The sequence below is a fragment of the Paralichthys olivaceus genome, chromosome 6, assembly GCF_024713975.1.
Source record: "Paralichthys olivaceus isolate ysfri-2021 chromosome 6, ASM2471397v2, whole genome shotgun sequence".
In the NCBI taxonomy this organism is placed as follows: Eukaryota; Metazoa; Chordata; class Actinopteri; order Pleuronectiformes; family Paralichthyidae; genus Paralichthys; species Paralichthys olivaceus.
This window is the reverse complement of record NC_091098.1, coordinates 19,269,554-19,289,450: the sequence shown is the minus strand read 5'-3', so window position 1 is coordinate 19,289,450 and position 19,897 is coordinate 19,269,554. Positions and strand designations below refer to the sequence as shown.

General features: G+C 42.4%; 1 protein-coding gene across 8 annotated transcripts in view; it reads right to left on the bottom strand.

Moving 5' to 3' along the window:
• The window catches only part of LOC109635305 (glutamate receptor-interacting protein 2-like), a 31,491-nt gene that overhangs the window by 9,888 nt on the left and 1,706 nt on the right, over positions 1–19,897 (bottom strand). For 3 of the 8 annotated variants that reach the window (XM_069525886.1, XM_069525880.1, XM_069525881.1), the window contains exons 2-14: positions 14,902–14,982; positions 14,026–14,164; positions 11,782–11,927; positions 9,917–10,000; positions 9,741–9,816; positions 8,677–8,822; positions 7,779–7,926; positions 7,533–7,702; positions 3,678–3,806; positions 3,334–3,495; positions 1,977–2,163; positions 198–343; positions 16–96 (exon numbers count right to left, since the gene is read on the bottom strand). In XM_069525886.1, coding sequence (XP_069381987.1) covers positions 16–96; positions 198–343; positions 1,977–2,163; positions 3,334–3,495; positions 3,678–3,806; positions 7,533–7,702; positions 7,779–7,926; positions 8,677–8,822; positions 9,741–9,816; positions 9,917–10,000; positions 11,782–11,927; positions 14,026–14,164; positions 14,902–14,982 — 1,695 coding nt within the window. Of the gene's footprint in view, positions 1–15; positions 97–197; positions 344–1,976; positions 2,164–3,333; positions 3,496–3,677; positions 3,807–7,532; positions 7,703–7,778; positions 7,927–8,676; positions 8,823–9,740; positions 9,817–9,916; positions 10,001–11,781; positions 11,928–14,025; positions 14,165–14,901; positions 14,983–18,166; positions 18,751–19,897 lie in introns of those variants that run through there. The other 5 variants (XM_069525882.1, XM_020096418.2, XM_069525883.1 and 2 more) reach the window with 4 other exon arrangements.

Genomic DNA, 19,897 nt, shown 5'->3' with positions numbered 1-19,897 from the left:
TGCCAACAAACTCACCACTGATGGTGATGCCCAGCTCCACTCCTCTCCTCTTGGGTAGTTTTACATGAAAGGTGCCACTGCTGGGAACCACCGACTCTACGGGAGATTCAGGGTAAAGATTTAAGCAGGAAGGCACAGATAAACAAGAGTCCACGACATTAATCAGGTTTAAATGGAGGATATCGGCTGGAGGGTACCTGCAACATCAAACTCAACCTCCACCGTGACCTTATTGGCCAGAGCCGAGTCTCTGAGCAGCTGATGAGCTTCCTCCAGAGTGCCATCTTCAGTTAGGATCCCGTTGATGGACAAGAGTCTGTCTCCAACCTGCAGCAGCCCACACCTTCACACAGACGCACAAAACAACAGGAAAGTTTATATTGTTGGAGAACTTATTAATGGACGACAGATTTTCAGTGAGCCTATGTACACTCATGGTTTTGATTTGACACTGTGTAGTTAAATTCAACACCTTGTTATGGGATTGTTTAAAAAAACTTCTATAAAACAGAACACAGCCTCTGGGTTTGAGATAAACACTTTTCAAACTGACCTTATTTGAACCTGCAACATAACCTCAGACAGACAGGAAAAACAGAATCACACACATCACACGTTTGATCAGACCCCTATTTGTGAGGGCAAACGCAGAAGCACTGTCAACTGATATTAATTCACTGACGACCGCTACTCATTAACCTTGCATGGAGGCTGAAGCGCCAGCATCACAGACGGATGCTGTACTTGACTCACTCCTGTCCAACCCGCTGCTGGACTCATGTTATCAGACCTCTGGGAGAAGCCCCAGCACTGGCATTAATCTTACCAGACAAGGACAGATACGACACACTGGCCTGATCAGAGCTGTGTGGTAATTGGACCTAAACACGTAGAGTCGATCAATATAATAAATACCAATACAAACACTGGCTGCATCAATGGACCATGGATCCACTGCTGCTGCCTGAGTGCTCTCTGAGTACCCTTGTAGTTTAAGTATTTAAAGCTTCCTGATGAAGGTAAAGTCAGCAGCCTCAGACCCTCCGAGGCCCCACAAGCCTCAGGTCTATCCTCCTCTCTCTATCTAGATAATTTAATTTGTCAGGTTTGCAACACTGAAGTAGATTATGAACTATGTTGCTTCCCTGAGGCTCTGGTCATTAAGAGGGAACATGTGTCAAAATGACTGAGTTCATTATAAAAGCTCATTGTCAAGCTGTGTTTTTACTAAACTGCTTTAAATATTTGTGTGAGTGTCAAATTAATCACACGCACAAAACCTCAGTTAACATTATAACCAATACTGGCAATTATTTGAACTATCATTACACTAACACGATCATTATTTTCTTACATTTTTGTGTAAAATGTCAACAGCAACAAATATCCATGAGAATTTCCAACAGCACAGGTTCACATATTCAGATTTCTTATTTTATACGACCTACTGTCAACAACTCTTTTTATCATCACAGAAAACTTTATCGAATAATCACACTGGAGTATTGTAGCTTAAAAACTAGAACAGTGTTTAATTGATTGATGAAGGTCAATAGGGGTCCAACAACAGTATCTCTAAGGTCATAGAGTAAAATCAAAATCAAGTAAAAGTCAGAGAATCACCAAACTCACTACAGGGTTCATTCTCTGGGGACCATGAATGTCTGTGTACACTTGTATGACAATAGAGTCGGGGTGGAACAAATTGTTGATTCAGAGTGAGCACAGCTAAATCTAAATAAAGCAAGTATTATATGGAAAAGAATACATGTTACTAACATTTGATTTGTGACCCGTTATGTGTGTCCAATCCCAACCATAGACTGTATGGTCCCAACATTAGATAAATGCTCCGGGCTATAATCAGACTTATTTTTTTAAAACGCATGAGGTTTGATTGCAGAGCTGAATGATCAGCAGCCCTCTGGTTCAAGGTGACTCCCTGTGTTTACTGGTTAGGTGTTTAAGCCTGTTACCTCTCAGCCGGGCTGTCAGGCTCAATAAAGCGGATGACTGGGGGAGCAGACAGGGTTTCTGTGGCAAAGACACCCCCCTGCAGCTGGATCCCGAAACCTGTGAGCGGATCCCCCCTCAGGAAGACCTCGCTCGTTTCCACATGAAAAATCTGTCCCCCTGGGCCAACAGAACTGGACGCCAGAGACACTGAGGGAGAGAGAGGAGGAGGGACGCATCAGAGAGAGATAGTGGTGGAGACGTGGCAGATAAATGGAGCACGAGAGGGATTGTCAGGGACAGAAAAAACTCAGAAGGGTTAGGGGAAAAGACAGTCACCCACAGAGACAGCATGGGAAGGGAATGAGTCACGTATCAGAGTCTACGTCAGTCATGTTTACGTCAGTGATCAGTCACATCTGTTCACACAGTGTGGCGGAGAAGCAGGAGACAGAAAGGTGTTTCAACAGCTCTGCAGCAAAACTTAAAGGGTTAGCACAAAGAAAATGTTTTCTCACTGAACGTCTGATATAGATTCTAAACCTATAGGCTACATTTTAATGTCTGTCACTGGCATGGAGGCACAACAAAAAGGTCTAAAATGTCTCCAACACAGCAGAATGGTTAGTTTTGATGTAAAATGCATGTTATATTAAGTCAATGGTTAAAAACTTGCAGAACCAATGATATGCCCCTTTAAAATTGCAATAAACAAAAGAAAGAAATTAGCAAGCTAAATCTCAGTTTAACTGCCGTCATTAAATTTAAACCTAAAATAAAGGCTAAAATAAACTGTTGGTGCTGTCTGTTTTAAAAGTTTATCACTTTAATGTCCTGTGAATTAATGTGTCCACTGATATACAATATATGTACGGGAAAGTATTTAATAGTAAATAAAGTCTATATGTTTGCACACAAGTTCTTTAACAAACAAAAACTGAGCTTGGATTATCTGTGGAAAATCATGTTCAGTGCAAACAGAAGTCTAAGTCTAATTCGCTTCTATTGAAGGTTTGTAAATTTAAATTAACACAGTCTAATTCAATAGTCTTGCAATAAATCCTGTCTTCACGGAGGAAATTGTTTAATAGAGGAGCTGATTCAACTTCTTGATCATTTTGCTCTTTGTGGTTCTGGGGTGTTTCTGTTATTCACTCTATTCTCATTGATATAAACTGGGCGGCCAAAATCACAGTAACAATAGAAACTGTAGTAAAAACCTTTTAAACTGGAACCTGAGTAAATTTGTCAAACCTGAGGAAACAAAAAAAACAAACTATTTCCTCAAAACTACCAAATAACAAGAAAATATGTCTCTTTGTCATTTGCTTGAACTGACCCTATAATGTGGAATTTAAAAAAAAGGTGGTGTTGTCATACGTGAGCTCTTGTGGTCCTTCTTCCTGTTCCTCCTCTTGCCGGTCGAGCTGCGGGGGCTGTTGGGAACCATCGGAGGGATGGAGCAGGGCAGTGTGTTGCTGCCCTGGCTGCTGAAGCCGGAGGTGGCTGTGGAGGAAGGGGAGAAGCCCCCACTCACCAGAGCTGCGAGGAGACATTGGTACAGTGAGCGTAAACCACATGACAGCTTAATCACAGTAGCAGCTACAGCACAGGAACATGCAACAAAAGAGATGTGGTAACAGTGTTGGAGGAATAAGATGAAGAGAAAAGACTCCTGCTATGGTGTCTCGCCAGTAGCACTGCTGTCACAAGTGATAACTTACATTTGCAGTGGTCTTGCTGGTTGTGTGGGTGGCTGGGGCTGCTCCATGTCTTGCTGTGGCTGGCGTGTGGGGGATGGCAGTAGTTGCTGCTTTGGTCCCAGTGATGATGGTTGCTCTTCTGCACTTTTACTGCAGCAGCAAAAGAAATCCATTAAGTAAGACCGGATCCCCTCTAGATCTAGCCGCACACGTTTCTAAATACTACCCATGAAATCACGCTTCCATTCGCCACGTCTAAATTAGCACCTCACCACACAGAGCCTGGAGGCTGATTGGGAGCAGAGTAATTGATATTTAATGTTGTCGTCACGGTGCACTAGATGTAATCCTGTTGTTTAAATGTATTTTGATGAGCATCTGAGAATCAGTTAGACACTGGTGGCTGAATGGGGAGTAGCAAAAAAAGAACAAATCTTACTTTTACTAGCAAGCTTCCACAAAGCTGAGTGCAGATTGGAGATCATTTTTATCATTTCATTTTCCAAAGAGTCCAAAGGTGCAAAAACACTGTGAGAGAGTTGACTGCTGGGCATGATGACAGAGAGAGAGAGAGAGAGAGAGAGAGACTCTGCTTGGATGCATGTGTCTTCACCTTGATTGGGCACAGCTGAATGCTTGATCGTTGATGATGGGGCCAGTGTCTGCAAACAATTTGTTCTGATTGTGCTGAATTTTTATCTTTTCCTTGATTCATATGCATGTGTTTGTTTTTCTTCTGAGCATTTCTGCTGATGTTGCTTTGAACCAAAGGAAGATCAGAGATTGTTGTTAAAGGGATCTTTTAACAACAAAAATTAAAATTCACACACTATCTACTCACCACTGTGAAGCTGGAGGAGGGGGTGAAGTGTTTGAGTCCACAAAACACTTGAGGAGTCTTCAAATGTAAAAAAAAAAAAAAGACATGCCTCCATACTGCTCCTGTGGTGTCATCCACGTGTTTGCAAGCCCTGACATTCACATTCGACTTGAAACGATGGAGGCATTTTATGATTTGTTAATTTTTTCTATGTTTGAAGAAGTGGGCGCCATTTCCTTTAATTGCATTGGATTTGGCTGCAATGCTGTTGTGTTTTGTGGACTCAAACACTTCACCCCCCCCCCCCTCCATCGTCACAGTGGTGAGTAGATAATGAGTGAATTTTCATTTTTCTGTGAACTATCCCTTTAATTCTAAACTGCATCTTATCCCACACGTCAAATCCTCATTCACTCAAACAGCATCTATGAAGTATATCTAAAGGGAAGCTGACCTACTGCGAGACACACACACCTCAATAATTAACTTTCCTTTGCAGATTCACGCAGCTAAATTTGTCACTGAGTGTAACATGTGACAGTAATCCTTGGTGCTTCATTTGCAGGGGTCTAATCGCTGACAACTCGCACATACAGACTGGGGGGGGGATTTGCTGGGGACTACAGTAGTGCCTGGGATGTTTGCCACATTCAGGGGACCTGGTTTAATCTGACTGTATATAATCCGAATACATGCAGGAGAACCTCAGGCCCTTCTCCAGAGAACTGGTTTCTATTGGACTCAGTCAAACCTGTAAAGCTGTGGCTCTGCCGGCTTATGCTAAGCCCACCTAGGGGAAGCTCTCCAAGAAATGGTGTTTTCAGTCTGTGCTGGTGGTAGGAAACATTAACTCTTAATCTCTTAGTGGCCATATCAGTCTTATTAAATCCCCAGAGGAGATTAGACAAATTGCATCTTATAATCACGTCTTGTCCCGAAGGGGAAACTGTGAAAATATCGTCCTATCGTGACGATTGAATTAAAATTTCTAAAGACAAGATTTATGACTGAAATGTTATAAAGGAATGACGCATGTGCTGCTTTGAATGGAGACAGTTCAATAGTCAACATGAGCCCATACAGAGATGGCCTGATATATATTTATATATCTTCATTTACTCAAACAAACACATTTCTGATCCACTTCATTTAAAGTGGACTGTAATAAAATGACAATGGCCAATGAGGCATGGAAGAGACACAACACTCATTTTAATCAATCAATTGAGATGTTATATTACTTAAACATGTCAAAATATCATAAGAATATGTATAGATTTAAAAATCAATCCATTGGAAAGGCCAGTCCGGAGGATTTAAATGTCAGTGGATGAGAAAATAGAAAAATATATATTGAAATTTGTTGACATGATGATTTATCGTCTTTTTTTTTTTTACAAAGCAGTGTTTTCTCTTATTCGGATTTGTTGTCCATTGGAATCGACAAATAGAATAACACAAACTATTTTAAGTAGTTTTTGGATTGCTACTGATTTCTGTGTACATCTTACAGAATTACGTTATTATTATTATTATTTTGTGTTAGCACAATTATTCTGATCTGAATGAGTACATTTTCACTGTGGTCTAAGTACTCCCTCCAACACTGGTTCTTTAGAGGATTTCACTCTCTATTAATCTCAGAAACTGATTAGGCACATGTGGAAAAAAAGTGTCAAAGGCAGATGGAAGAGCAGCCTGCAAGCTGGACCAGGCAAATACATGAAGAAAGGGATCTAGAAAAATATTAGAGAGGATCCTGTCATCCCGTTAAACTGCAGCTTATTTCTCTTTGTCATGTAGAATGATTCCTCCCATGCTCACATGCTAAGTAGCTCGTGCAGCTGCTGACCCACAAATAGGTCTGCAGAACATGTCACGAACATGATATCCGACAGAGAATGCATGCGTGTGTGTGTATCTGCATGTGTGTGAATCTTGTTGGTATGCATAAGAGGTCAAGTGCGACGGTAAGGGGATTGTGGCCAGCAGCATGCACACACATACGCACACACAGTGGCTGATTCACATGGAAGAGGGCATGTGGGAGGCAGCCATGGCTCTTTATGGCTGTAGGTAATGCAGCTAAGAGCAGAACAGTCACAATAAGGCGAGGGGAACATGCTGGAGCTGAAGTCTGCTACTGTAGATTTTCTACACAGAACAAATTACATCAAAAGATTTAAATGTGTTAAAACCATTACACTGTCCTGCAAATTTGTATTTTTATAAAACAGACACTGCATTTTAACCTGTTTTGTAAGTAGTTGTTTTTAACAGTCCCTTCTTATGTTCCTGCTGTTTGGTTAAGATGTGTGCTATATCTTTGTGTTTAAGTGTGAATTGTTGAGCCCTGTCACTTTGGGACAGACAATAAAGTTTATCCATCTATCCATGTATAGTGTTCCTTATAATGGTCAGCCCACCTACACACATATTTTAATACTAACATCCTTTTATATGTAAAATTATCATTATAACAAAATAAAATTACTCCATTAAAAGTAAAAGGGTCCAAATCCAAAATACTGCTCAGAAAAAAATTAAAATACAGAAATACTATGAAATACGATTATACATAATGTGTAAGTAGAACTATACTGTTGTGGCTGCACAAGAAGAAGCTAATTTTAACAACTTCATATAAAGATTGATTATCTACACCAGAGTTTCTTCCAGTTTGAGTCCCTCCAACGGATCACAAGATAAATCTAAGGGTCATCAAATAATTAATGGGAAAGAAAAATTAGATTACATTTTTTTTGCCTCATCTGGCTTTAAACTGTCCCTTAAATTTAACCGACTGAGAAGTTTAAAGAGGAAAAGTATCTTTGGTAGTTATGTTAAATAACCGACTGTAAAGTAATGAATCTAAATGTAGCGGGGGGGTTAAGTTTTGTCAGACAGAAACTGGTCATGTAAAGTTGTCATCTTGAGCTCTGGAAGTGATGTTTCCACAAAATGTCCCTGGGACTCTCTGTGAGAGTTTCTGCCACATGACGTAATGTCTCACACAGTTTGCTGTGTTTCTGTGTCAGCTGCAGGACATACAGTACCTGTGTCCTGTGGCCTGACAGGAAGTCTGCTCTGACTCGCTGGAAGAATCTCTAGTTTGACGACATCTGAGGTGCTGGCGAGTAGCTGCGTGGCCTCCATCAGGGAGCAGTGCTCAGTGCTGGTCCCATCTATGGACAGGAGGATGTCACCTGCATGCAGCGCTCCGCACCTGACAGTGAGACATGAGTCAGACTGAGCCAGGAACGTTCCCATTGGAACAGTATAACACAAGAGCCTGGTTTCACCTCTCCACCACACTCGCTGCCTTTATCTTGTCGATGATAATAACTTGTTTGCTCCTGTATATTGTTGTGGTGAGGCTGATCCCCAGGCTGGCAGAGGGACCCTTCACTATCTCCACCAGCAGAGGGCCTGAGGCCTGCTGCACCGCCTCTGAAAAGGATAACACACACAGAGGTGATGGAGGCAAGATTACTGGATGTGTCTATAGTCAGGAACATCACACAATCATTACACCACTATGGTCAGGTTCACATTTCCATTGCATTACAAATAATTGTCAGTGATATATTGACATCCGAGTACATTTATCAACATTTTCTCACATTCAGAATATTTCACCCAATCCATGATGGGAACTGTAGGATCAACCGAGGGTCTAAAACTGAATGGCTGACACCACCTCTGATATTTAAATGTTGATAATTATTCTGAATGAATCGTCCCAACTTTAAAACTTCCCAACCCAACTTCTTTACAAGTGCAACACTAAATCTCTGGACTGGTCCTTTAATGCACAGCTATTGATACACATTATGTTTTATTTTACTGAGGCAAACTAAAAAATATCCATGTAAACGAATGTACCGGGAAGTCGTCTGCCTGAAAAACAAAAGACAAGCACTGCAATGACAGAAAAAAGAAATATATTTTCTAGAACAAACAGAGATTAAACCTGCTATAATTCAGGAGAGGAGAGAGACATTATAATAAAACACTGGATATCACCCATCTACCCTTTCTCTGCTGAAGTGTGCTCTCGGGGCCCGAGTGACTCCCCTGGTGGCGTCTCTAGCACCGACACTCCCCCCGCATCCACACAGCCAAACGGCCACATTATTTACCCTCAGAGCAACGCTGCCCTACCATGCCTCCACATATTCCCTGTGTTTGTGTGCTCACCCATGACAGAGACGTCATACTCAATCAGGAACAGAGCTTCCTGGCCGCTCTGCATCAGCATAGTCAAAGCGTCAGCGTGCTTTTCTCTGTTTAAAGGCATCCCGTCTATGCTCAATACTCGGTCCCCGGCCTTCAGAGTGGCCTCTCTGGAGAAACACACGGGAGGAGAAACACAGAACATGTTTGACCAGCACGAGATGCTCACACAGGCATTGAAGCACCGGTCACAGTAAATCATTCAAGAGTTCCACATGAGAGTTCCCTCCCAGGTGAGATGAAGGATAAACAAGATAAACGGCCATAAAAGTCTTTGATGGTGAATTATGTCTGCTCCACTGTTTTGATTCTCGCACTTTTCATGGGGAAGTGCAACGAAGCGTTAGCCTCAGGAGGAGCACTGCCCTTTCTGCTTGGGAGATAACATACGCTATATGTGTAGCAGCCACAATTTCATGCAGGGGCCTGAGAACACACTAATTCACAGGCCACGCTAATGTGCACATATTGTTGTTTGAATCTGAAGTAATTCTTAAAAATAAGGCAATTAGTAAAACGCATATATATATATATATATATATATATACACATCCAAATACACACAGTATGGAAACACATGCATGCACAGACACTGTCATTTGAATAGGCTCATTCATGCATGATCAAGAGATAAAATGGATACAAACCATATAAATAGCCTTAATTGACACACTTGTGCACGCACATACACACGCACAATGCTAGTGAGCTAGTTCAAGCAGTCAGCTCACTCTCTACAATCCTCTATTATACACACCCTCCCACTCTGCTGGTCTATTTAAACTGCAAAGATTTCCCATCTCTCCCTTTGCCTGTCAATGCCTCTGCTGCCCTGCGTCGATTCAGCCCCTCCGCCACCCCAGCATCCACCTGTACGTTCCGACATGGATGAAGATATTTGCTCATCACTTAAGTCGGAGCCTAGATGCCCAACTCTATGTGTGACTATGTTCTGCTGCTGCTGCTGCAATAGACATTTCAAACCTGAGTTGCGCAGATATATGTATGTAACGTATATATGTCCTTACCTGTCAGCAGGACCCCCTGGTCTGACGTAGGTAACCACCAGTGGACGAGACCTGCGCCAGTCTTCATGGAAGCCTCCTGAAAATCCAAAACTCATAAATGACTAAATCACTGCAAAAAGTAAAAGCTGACTATTCCGACTGAATTGTTCATAAAAACAACTTCAGCATGCACGTACCTCTCATGACAAACCCAAAGCTGTTTCCCTCCTTGTGTAAACACACCTCTATGGTTTTGGTAATGACTCCTGCGGGGGTCTGAACTGAGAGTAAAGAGGAAATGAACAATTATTACTATAAAGTTTAAATAAACGCTTTAAGGTTGTTGTTGTTGTTGTTGTCTGTGTTGTGTGTTGGATCAAGAGCATAAACACAACCTTGAGAAAATGTGTGTAATTGAAAGAAATGAATTCTGTAATTGATCCATGTTATTGATGCAGTGAACAGTGGACACTTTGCAGCCCCTGGGGACCAGCTCTGCGTCTGAGGCCAATGTCTTGATCAGGGAAACCCGATAAGCATCGACTCGGTGGTTAGCGTCTTAGAAGATGTGAAGATGAGGAAGTTAAAATGAGGCTAGATAAAACAATACAGGAACAAAGATATCAAAGTAATCTACTGCTTACAACTGTGGTTCAAAACATGCAAATGCAAAAACTATTCTACGTGACCTAAATGTCTATAATTCTACATGTGTGTTCAACTGTAATTCTCATCTCTGTAAAACACTTGAGCTGCTTTACATATGTTGTTTATAAATGTGCTCTATGAATAAATTGACGTGACTTAGATGCACGTGTTTTGCTGAGGGAGGATATTACATCAGCTGAGCAACACATGGAAACAGAAAAAATGCAGCAAACATGTTGACTTCAGTGCTGAGCCTCTGGAGATGCAGTGGCCTCGACATGACTTGTTCATCTATATGTCCAGGTCTGAATTTATTTATTTTTTCCTGTTTGCAGCCTCAGCTAATAAAACTAGACATTTATCGTCATTGGACAAACCCATTGAGATGTATCGTCTGGTTTTTAAGGGGTCATTAATATGGAACACACAAGAAAGAAACAAAGACAACAAGAGAACAAAATAAGGACAGAATGAACAAAAGACAAAAGTTACAACGTCGACACAATCAAAAGAGAGAGAAGAAGAAATACATCATGGAACAGTGACATCATGACAGAAAACATGAGTATTTCATGATGAGAAAATGAATGGGCTGAATGGTGACAAAAACTGATATTTAAAGGTAACTAACTCCAATCTGAAGGCGGCTGAAAAAAATACTCTTATTTCCTACTTCTGTGGAATTAGATGTTATTACACCTAAACCCTGAAATATATCTTTCAAATAATACTTTTCAGTTCCTGGATGGCAATTGACCCTTCCCAAGTTCTAGTAAAATATTTAAGATGTTGTATTCACATAAGAAGATATTTTTTTAAAATAAACACCAGGATACTATGTGAAGTCTGGTTTTCACAGACAGATTAGAAAGTCTGGAAAGCATTTTATTAATGCTAGAGAGATAAGAACAGTGTAAAGCAAGTCCAGCAGCTCTTTTTGCATCTTTTCTGCATCCCTACTTTTTGGCTGCAGTTTAAAAAACTAAATAATATTCAATGTGGGTTACAACCAGTGATGATATAACTATGTTCATGATATCTGGAGGGATGTAGAGAGAGAGCACTTTCCTGCTGATGCTTCTGTGTCTCCCAGTTTTTATTTTATTATCAGAGTGCAGAGACCTGGAGAGACGCTGGTTAGAAGTGATACTCGACAGCCTGGTGTCTTTAACTTTGCTCCGAGGAGGAAACCTTACAATCAGTTTCTCTTTGTAAATATCAAAATATCTTCTTCATATGGACATCTCTCTTTAGCGAGACAGAAACACACAATTACACCAAAACCTAATTCATCTGAAGGTTAAATGTCTGCAGGTTATAAACCAAAGTTCTCTATGGTCTAGTTGGAACCTAAATCTTATCTTTGTGCATTAAAAAAATCCAATATAATGTTTCAGGCTCTGACTTCACCCACCGAAGGGAGGCAGCTCGTACTCCACCTCCAGCACGACTCGCTCCCCGATGTTCTTCAGCAGGCTGATAATCTCATCATGGCGAAGCTTTGACAGGTTGATGCCGTTCACTGACTTGATGTAGTCTCCTACATTCAGCTGGTCGCTCCTGTGGAAAGGGACGGACACACTCACACATTCGCTCTCTTGGTTTCTATCCATGCGGGCTTGTTGGTGATGCTGCACAATACATTAAATACAACATGAAATATCAGCTCTTTCTGCATTAGTACCTGATATTATAGTCAGGTTTAACATTTTAAAACATCTGTAATCTGACAGATGTGGCTTGTAATGATGAAGATAATTATCAAGGACTTTTTGTTTTTGCATCAATCAATTGAACATTTATATCAAACAGTTGAACTTAGCAGAAACTTGCTCTGCTGTTTGAAAGGAATAAGAGCAGCGATTAAGATTCTACTGAGATTCAGATAATCTGCTAATCTCCATACTAGTGAACACCTACATGAAGATGGTGACGTTCAGTAGAGCACAAACCTCCACTAAGGCCCAACAGTCCCCTGGGTTTTAATCAAAATCAAGAATTATTCCATGAATCATTCAAAAGGAAATTGATGGAAAATGTTTTTTTTAAATAGGCCTTCTTGCGGCGTTACTGAAAGTGAAAAACAAACTTCCTGGATCTGCCCCCTGGTCTGGATCTGAGTTCTTCCCTCACAAATACCACATCCTTCCACCAAGAGTCATGATCATCTGTCAAATGGCAAACATACCAACCAGCCCAGAAACAACCGGGCAGGGGTGAAGGCAACCTTGTGGACGGAGGTTGGGCTGGTGGGGGAAGATGTGGCAGAAAACTTTACTGACTCCAGTGTCACCATCTGAGTAACAGTCCCAGGTAGTGCAGTTGAATGATTTGGGAATGAACCAGTCGTGAAACATGTCGAGAACATCTAGTGCCAATCATTTTCTACAGGCTCGACTTCAGCATTCTTTCACCGCACTAACGTTAGCTTCATTTTCAGCTCATTCTTTTGGTCTTTTTTTAGCTAAACTCTTTATAAGCCACCTGTTTGTCACAGTCAGACCCAACTACAGCAGCTCAACAGCACATTTTGGCAACAAATGTCCTCTTTACTTGATCTAATCATGATGAGATGAGATGCAGCCGTTAAATCTGATTACCGGCTGGTTTTATTGCACAATCTCACGGTGCAGTGGGAGAGGCAGAAATAAAAACTGATTCAGAAATAACGATGCATTGAATATCAACAGAGGCAATCAAGATTTGTTGCATTAATCCGTTGTGGTTATGTAATTAGAAATCATTTTGTGGTATGTGGACTGACACACAGAGGCATCTGTGTAGAATGTGTGTGTGTGTGTGTGTGACAGCTGAAGCCTCTCGTCCTCAGAGATGAGTGTACATGGTGTCTCACTTGTGACATTCTGAGTCAACACACTGCTCATTGGAGAGCTAATTAATTAAATGGATGTTCTGCCTTGCTCGGCCCTCTCACCTTTGGGCTACTACTGCCAATCAGCACTGACAACAGACAGACAGACGTCTCAACCAGCAGAGCCAAGCGGCCTGTCCTCTCGCTCCGGTCTCATCACACAACGTCCCTGCCCATCTCCCTCTCTCCTGTCCCTCCGCCCAGTAAATTAGCGAGCACTTCCACACAAGCAGGAAGTCAGCTGTGAGAAGACAAGCTGCTGGAAAGAATTAGCACAGTGTCTGTCTTTAAACCTCCGTGGTCTTGACAAGCGATGGCATATTTGGCCAGGAAATCTTCACAGGGGCTGTGTCATTCTCTGGCTAGCAGTGTGTTTTCCTTTACCATACGTCATTATATGATGCAATTAAAAGGCGACACAAATGAAACCTTGAAAGTTGTTACCTTGAATAAAATTGGGAATTTCTCTGGTTTGAACTTGTCGGAAACATTTTTGATACGTAAATACACGAGTCAAATATATCGGTTCTTTTTAGACATTTAACCGAAGAATTGTTAAGTATTATATTTTTGAGCAAAGTCTCCAAAGAAAAATCAATGTTTCTTGGAGACTTTACTTTAAAGTAGGTTTTACTCTGCAGGTTGGAGTCACCGCCCACAGTTCTGCAGTTCGGGGGAACTGGTGTGACTTTGCAACTCGTGCATGTTGGTGACAGCAGAACGAAATGTCCGGACAGCTCGGTGTGGTTGCCAGGTTTTAATCGCATCACAGGGCAGAGATCTCACCTGGCAGCTAGCCCACCTGGCCGTAGGTTTGACACTCTGGGCTTGCCGTCCTTATCAGACCCTCCGGAGATGGTGAGGCCGAGGCTGCTGCCTTCCCTTTTCATCAGGTCCACCGTGGTCACTCCTCGGTACTCCTCTGCTGACAGACACAGGCACAGATCTACAGTCAGTATTAGCATCTGCTTGACAGAATCGCCCCATCTGAGAGGCAAGGAAAGACTCTTTATCATCTTTCCCTCCTGAATCTCTCACTGAAACACTCACTGACACACAACCGCGTACTTTATTCTCTCACTCTGCTGTCTTTTGCTTGTCCCTTCAAATCTCTCAGTGTGAGTGATTCTGTGTGACGGCTTCAGCAGCAGCAGAAGGAGGGAGATGAGTCCTACTGTGGTGTTTCATTAAATACTGAAATCAGTGCATGATTACAAACAGTACACTAGTTGAGGATTGCAGCAGAGTAATTTGGTCATAAATTGAAAGCCAATTGTTTTCGTAAGTGAATAAAAATGACTCATGTTTTCATCATTTAACTCCGGTGGATATGTGGTTATATGTCGTCATCAGAGGACTCATTCTGTCTTGTCGTCCACATTGTGCTGAGCTCTTAGATCACTCTTTGTGAAGTCTACCAAGTGTGGTTTAGTACCAATGACAGGTGTGCCACACCAGCGCTTTTTTCACCTTACGTAAGCATTCAAAACAACACAACATGAAACAAAATGCAGCGGACACACAACTCTGTGTGCACAAAGACAAAAATCCCAGTCAGACTCTTTGTCTTTTTGAGGACACAGGTGAAGTAGGTGCAGCAGCATGAATCAGACAACAGACAGAAAACAACATGATGTGAAGTCAGGTTTGACTGGATCGTACCTGAAAGGCTGCGCCTCCTGGACAAATGTGATTGGTCAGGTCCCCCGGACTCCTTGCTACCCTTTGAGTATGGTCCTTCATCTGAGGAGACAGCAGTGAGGTATGGAGGTGCTGTTGGGAAACTGTATTTACACTGTATGGAGAAACTCTGCAGCAGAATGAACACGACCGTGCATTGCACATCGTGACAAGTTAATGCCTTGAACTGCACCCTGGGTAACGTGGGGGCTCTGGGAGCGAAACATCCCTAAGCCAGCAACCACATTCATCCGTCAGGCAGATGAAACTATATCAGCCTGAACTCAGGAACCTGCAGCTCCACTTTGTTTCCACCACAATCCTCCTATAAAAGGGTTTAAAATAGCTCCTCTACATCTGCAGCAAAGTACCTTGAAAACCATTAATTTAACACAAGAATATAATTTCAGGGAGCTTCATGTATGCAGCTACTAAAGCATGGAAATCCTCCTGGAGTAACAGCATGCGGCTAATGGACTGTTAGTGCACAGAGAGAAAATTATCATTTTCATGTCATTTACAGCAGCTGCTACAGAAAGCTGGGAATGTTCAATCTGCTCTTCGGGGGGAAACGTGTGTGTGTGTTTTTTTTTTCATTTCTGACGCAGCACTGGGCTGGACACAGATTAACGGAGCTGCTGCACGGCCATCTGAACCTGAATGCTGCCACAGAGGCATGTCAGCAGCCACAGTGATGAGGAAAATGACTTGGCACTTCTCTAATCCTGTCCACTGTGGATTACCTTTTCAGCTATCCACTACCGACTGAACGGTTTATTGCAAACTTAAGGAAGAACTGTGCAAGTCCTTCGAGAGCGGAGGGTGCATGTTAGTGCTGAACACTTCAGGCTTCAAGCATCACTAACTCTGCCAAGGAGGTTATGCTATCATCTGCGTTTGTTTGTTTGATAGTTAACATGACCCAACATGCAATTTGGTGCAGATCCAAATAAAAATGTGGATCTTGTGAATTGAAATGTTGTTTTGTAAGACGACTGTTGGACGCTGGCGGAGGTATAAGACAAGAGTGCCACTCTGTCGTGTTTACCAAGCCGTGTATTTGTCTGTTAGCAGGATTACTTAAAGACTGCTACACGGATGTCCATGAAATTTTGTGAAGAGGTGGGATATGACCCAAGGAAGAACCTTTTTAAGTTATATGGATAAACTGGCAATTCCAGGAATTTGTTTTTTCACTTTCTCAACATGGTGAGATAAGACGTTAGCCATAATGGAGGTATGCGTTCTCTGAGTTCCCTTCTTCCTTTTGGTGTCCAATTACTGTGTCAATAGTGCAGACACTAAATTCTTAGTTTCCTGAAGCCTCTTTCAGAAACAGTGTAACCTATGAACCAGAGGTATTCAAACTATGAGACAGGCCTTCATGAGATACTTCAAAAACCCATAGAGCCCAAATATTTCAGTTTGTGTCAAATAATTGTATTCCTTCTAATAACTCAATAATAACTCAAATCTGACCACTCAGACATGCTATATATATTTTAGATTGAGTGTAAGTTACTCCATCCAAAGATATCATGAACTCTGATGTTCATCAGAATAAACTTCTGATCAGGAATTACTGAATAAGATGCACCAGACATAGAGATGAGAGATAGATTTGATTGATCGTCATTTTTCTTATAGTAAAATAATCCAGTCTGTACATTCATGGGTTAAGTGCAAACAGGAAGTACTAGTAGCAAATTCTTTAAACTTGAACGGCTAATTTGCTGAGATGAGTATGACTATCAACAAATCATATTAATATCTGTTAATATCATCTTTACTCAGGGTCTACTAAGGCCTATACAATAGATTAAATGGTTGATTGGAGTCTGTCATGGTTTTCAAGATAACGCTTCAGAAGGTTTTTCCATTGACATGAAAAACCACATTCAGTGACTCTAACATGTCTCTCTCTTTGATCTGAGCTGATTTGTAAAGACGGGACTGGGGGAGGACATTCAACCCCCTGTCTCCTCTCTGTCCACATCAACTCTCCACATGTGTCTAGCTGAAGAGGAAGAAGCCTTCCGACAGCTCAGAGGCTGATCTATCGCCAAACCCTCCCTGACCTGAAACCTTTGGGCAAAGCCTGGATATGAGGCGTAATGAAGAAAATCCAGCCTTCTTGAGCACGCGGCTGCATGAGTCAGACCTTCGCTGCAGAAATATCTTCACTGGACTTGCATATTTTAGTGATACATACAGTACATATGCGTAATATGGTATTTCACACTAATTTACGCACACATCCTTGCACAAATATCCCTGTCCAGTAGCTGTGAGGCACAAACACACACACACAAAGCGAGTGACACATCACAAACACGTTGGGCACAAGCCTCGTACCCACGCGGGCTCCTGAGGGCCCTGACAGTCCAGCATCTGTCATTGCAGTCAAAAGGCAACGTTAGCTCTGGGTTACACAGAGCCTGACGCAGTGCACGTGACTGAACACTACTGTACCATCAGGCCATCCCCCAGCCATCTTCCTCCAGCTTACAACAGCCAATTCATCCTGCTGACCTGGGTAGTGATCAGGATGGAGCTGATTAATAAACAGCCCAAAAATGAATCCAGTAACTGAAATGAAAAAAAAACACTATTGTCTTTGCAGAGGAAGTTAGTTTTTGGCTTGAGGACGTGATTAACCAGAGAAGCTCAAATAAAGGACAAAAATAAAATTCTACACTCTTGCATGAATATGTGGTGAGTTAATTAACTCCTGGTTTAATTCAGGGCAGTGTACACCATCCCTGTCATGTCCAATCAGAATGTAGGTTAAATATGGGGGGCAGCACTGACAATGACATTGAAATCATAATTCTATTTTCGGAAAGAAAACTTTATTTATAAACCGGGGCCTGCCAGACCCAGTTTGTGTTGCTATATTTGCCCCGAATACACATGACAGAGCATTGGTGGCTGAGGTCAGTGACATTTAAATCTCTTGTAATCTACCACTGCCATAATGCATACATTGAAATAACTCAACAGTTTAATAGATTACCAACATAAACAAATCCCTCAAATCTTGTTAATAACATTGGTTTAACATTTTGGCATTTCATTGTTTCGACTTGTTTTGAGGAAATCATTTCAGACACAATCAGCTGTTTACAGGTGAGGAGATGATCCAGGTGATCACTCGCCCCCTCCAGTGCTAAAATCCTCCACTACAACACACCAGCTGACACCTCACCCACTCTGCACTGCGAGGACCAACGTGTGCTGCTCTTACCAGTGCTGTTCTTGGTGTCCCTCCTCAGACCACACAGCATGGCTGCAGTTCAGTCAGCACAGCCCCCCTCAGGAAGTAACCCTGCCGGTCTTCAGTGGTGGACAGAGGACCCAGGGTCCACTGGAGGAATAAGTAGGCGACCTGAGACACCCACGAGTCTCAGCCTCTCAGATAAAACAGAGAAACCGTCTTCATTCTCGTCATTCCTTCTCTCTCCGGTCCAACATTTGTTTAACCCTTGTCCCTGTGTAACAGCCCAGTGACGTCTGGGGCTCCAGAGGGTAAATTGTGATCCTCAGATGATCTCTAGTTTTCCTTCCCTCTTTAAAGTTGCTGACAAAAAGATTGGATAATTCCTCTCAGTGCTCAAAAATATGCATCTACTGAACTCTGGCTACGAAATCCAAAGCAGGGTGAGAAATGGTCTTGCCATCTTGCTGTGGTTCTGCTTTTGAGCTATTCATACTAATCACTCGTCCTTTTTCCAGAGCATTTATCATCCCTCGCTCATACACACGAGCTCACACATAACCCTGCTCTCTCATACAGAGCAGAGGGAGTGTGTTTGCTCGTTCCCTCTCTCTCTCTCCCTCACTCTGCCAGAGGGGTTCAGTGAGGCAGGCACACAAAATAGTCATTCCCTCCCCCAGCGTGCGTGCACACACGCGCACACACACACACACACACACACACACACACACACACACACACACACACACACACACACACACACACACACACAATCCATTCCCACCCAGTCAGACACATCCTCAAACTCACCCACCGACCCACACACTTATCTCTCTATAGCTGTGAGGACATTCATTAGTATGATACATTTCCTAGCCCCTAACCTAAGCCTAATTCTGACCTTAACCCTAAAACCAAGTCTTGACCCTCAAACAACCCTTTTGATTTGTGAGGACCAGGCAAAATGTCCACACAATGATGGTATTTAACCATAATTGGCCCTCATAACTATAGATACACACACACACACACACACACACACACACACACACACACTCACACAATGAGATTAAACATGACAAAACTGCACACACTCAACTCTCTGCACAATTAACACCACATGCATTGTCAGACTGAGCCTTTCACACAGTCACGTTTTCTCACACACAGACTGCACCCGTGTTACAGAGTTTGAATCCATACAAAGCTAGTATCACTCTCTCACTCTCTCTTCTTTCTCACACCCCCCTTCACACACACACACATATAGTAGACAGCAAATGAAAATTCCTGTGCAGCTGTTTGAGAACATGCCTAACAGCTGAAATTCATTCAAAATGCTGTGCAGTTGTCGAGGGCTGTGGGCTCAGATTGTCCTTATGTGAAAACATTAAATTATGAATGATGTGCATGATTAGGAACAAAGCAATGAGTACAATTGTGGCAACTGTGTGAAAATTAAATGTATGTCAGCCAAGGCTCGACCTCTCTTGTTTCCCCCTCAGGGGGCCGAAATGATCCACTGCTAATCCGGGGGCCCTTTGAGACACCTCCACCCAAACACAGATGGACTAATGGCTGTGCTGACTGACCCATGGCCACACCTGTCTGAACATGTGTCGTGCACAAACGCCTCGACGCCTGCCACTTCCTGACCTCCCACTGCCACCAACAACCCCAACAACAAATGCCCTTCTCCAGCCTCACCGATCCTTCATCTGCATCGTTTGGGAAGAAAATGCAAGGACAGAATGTGATTGT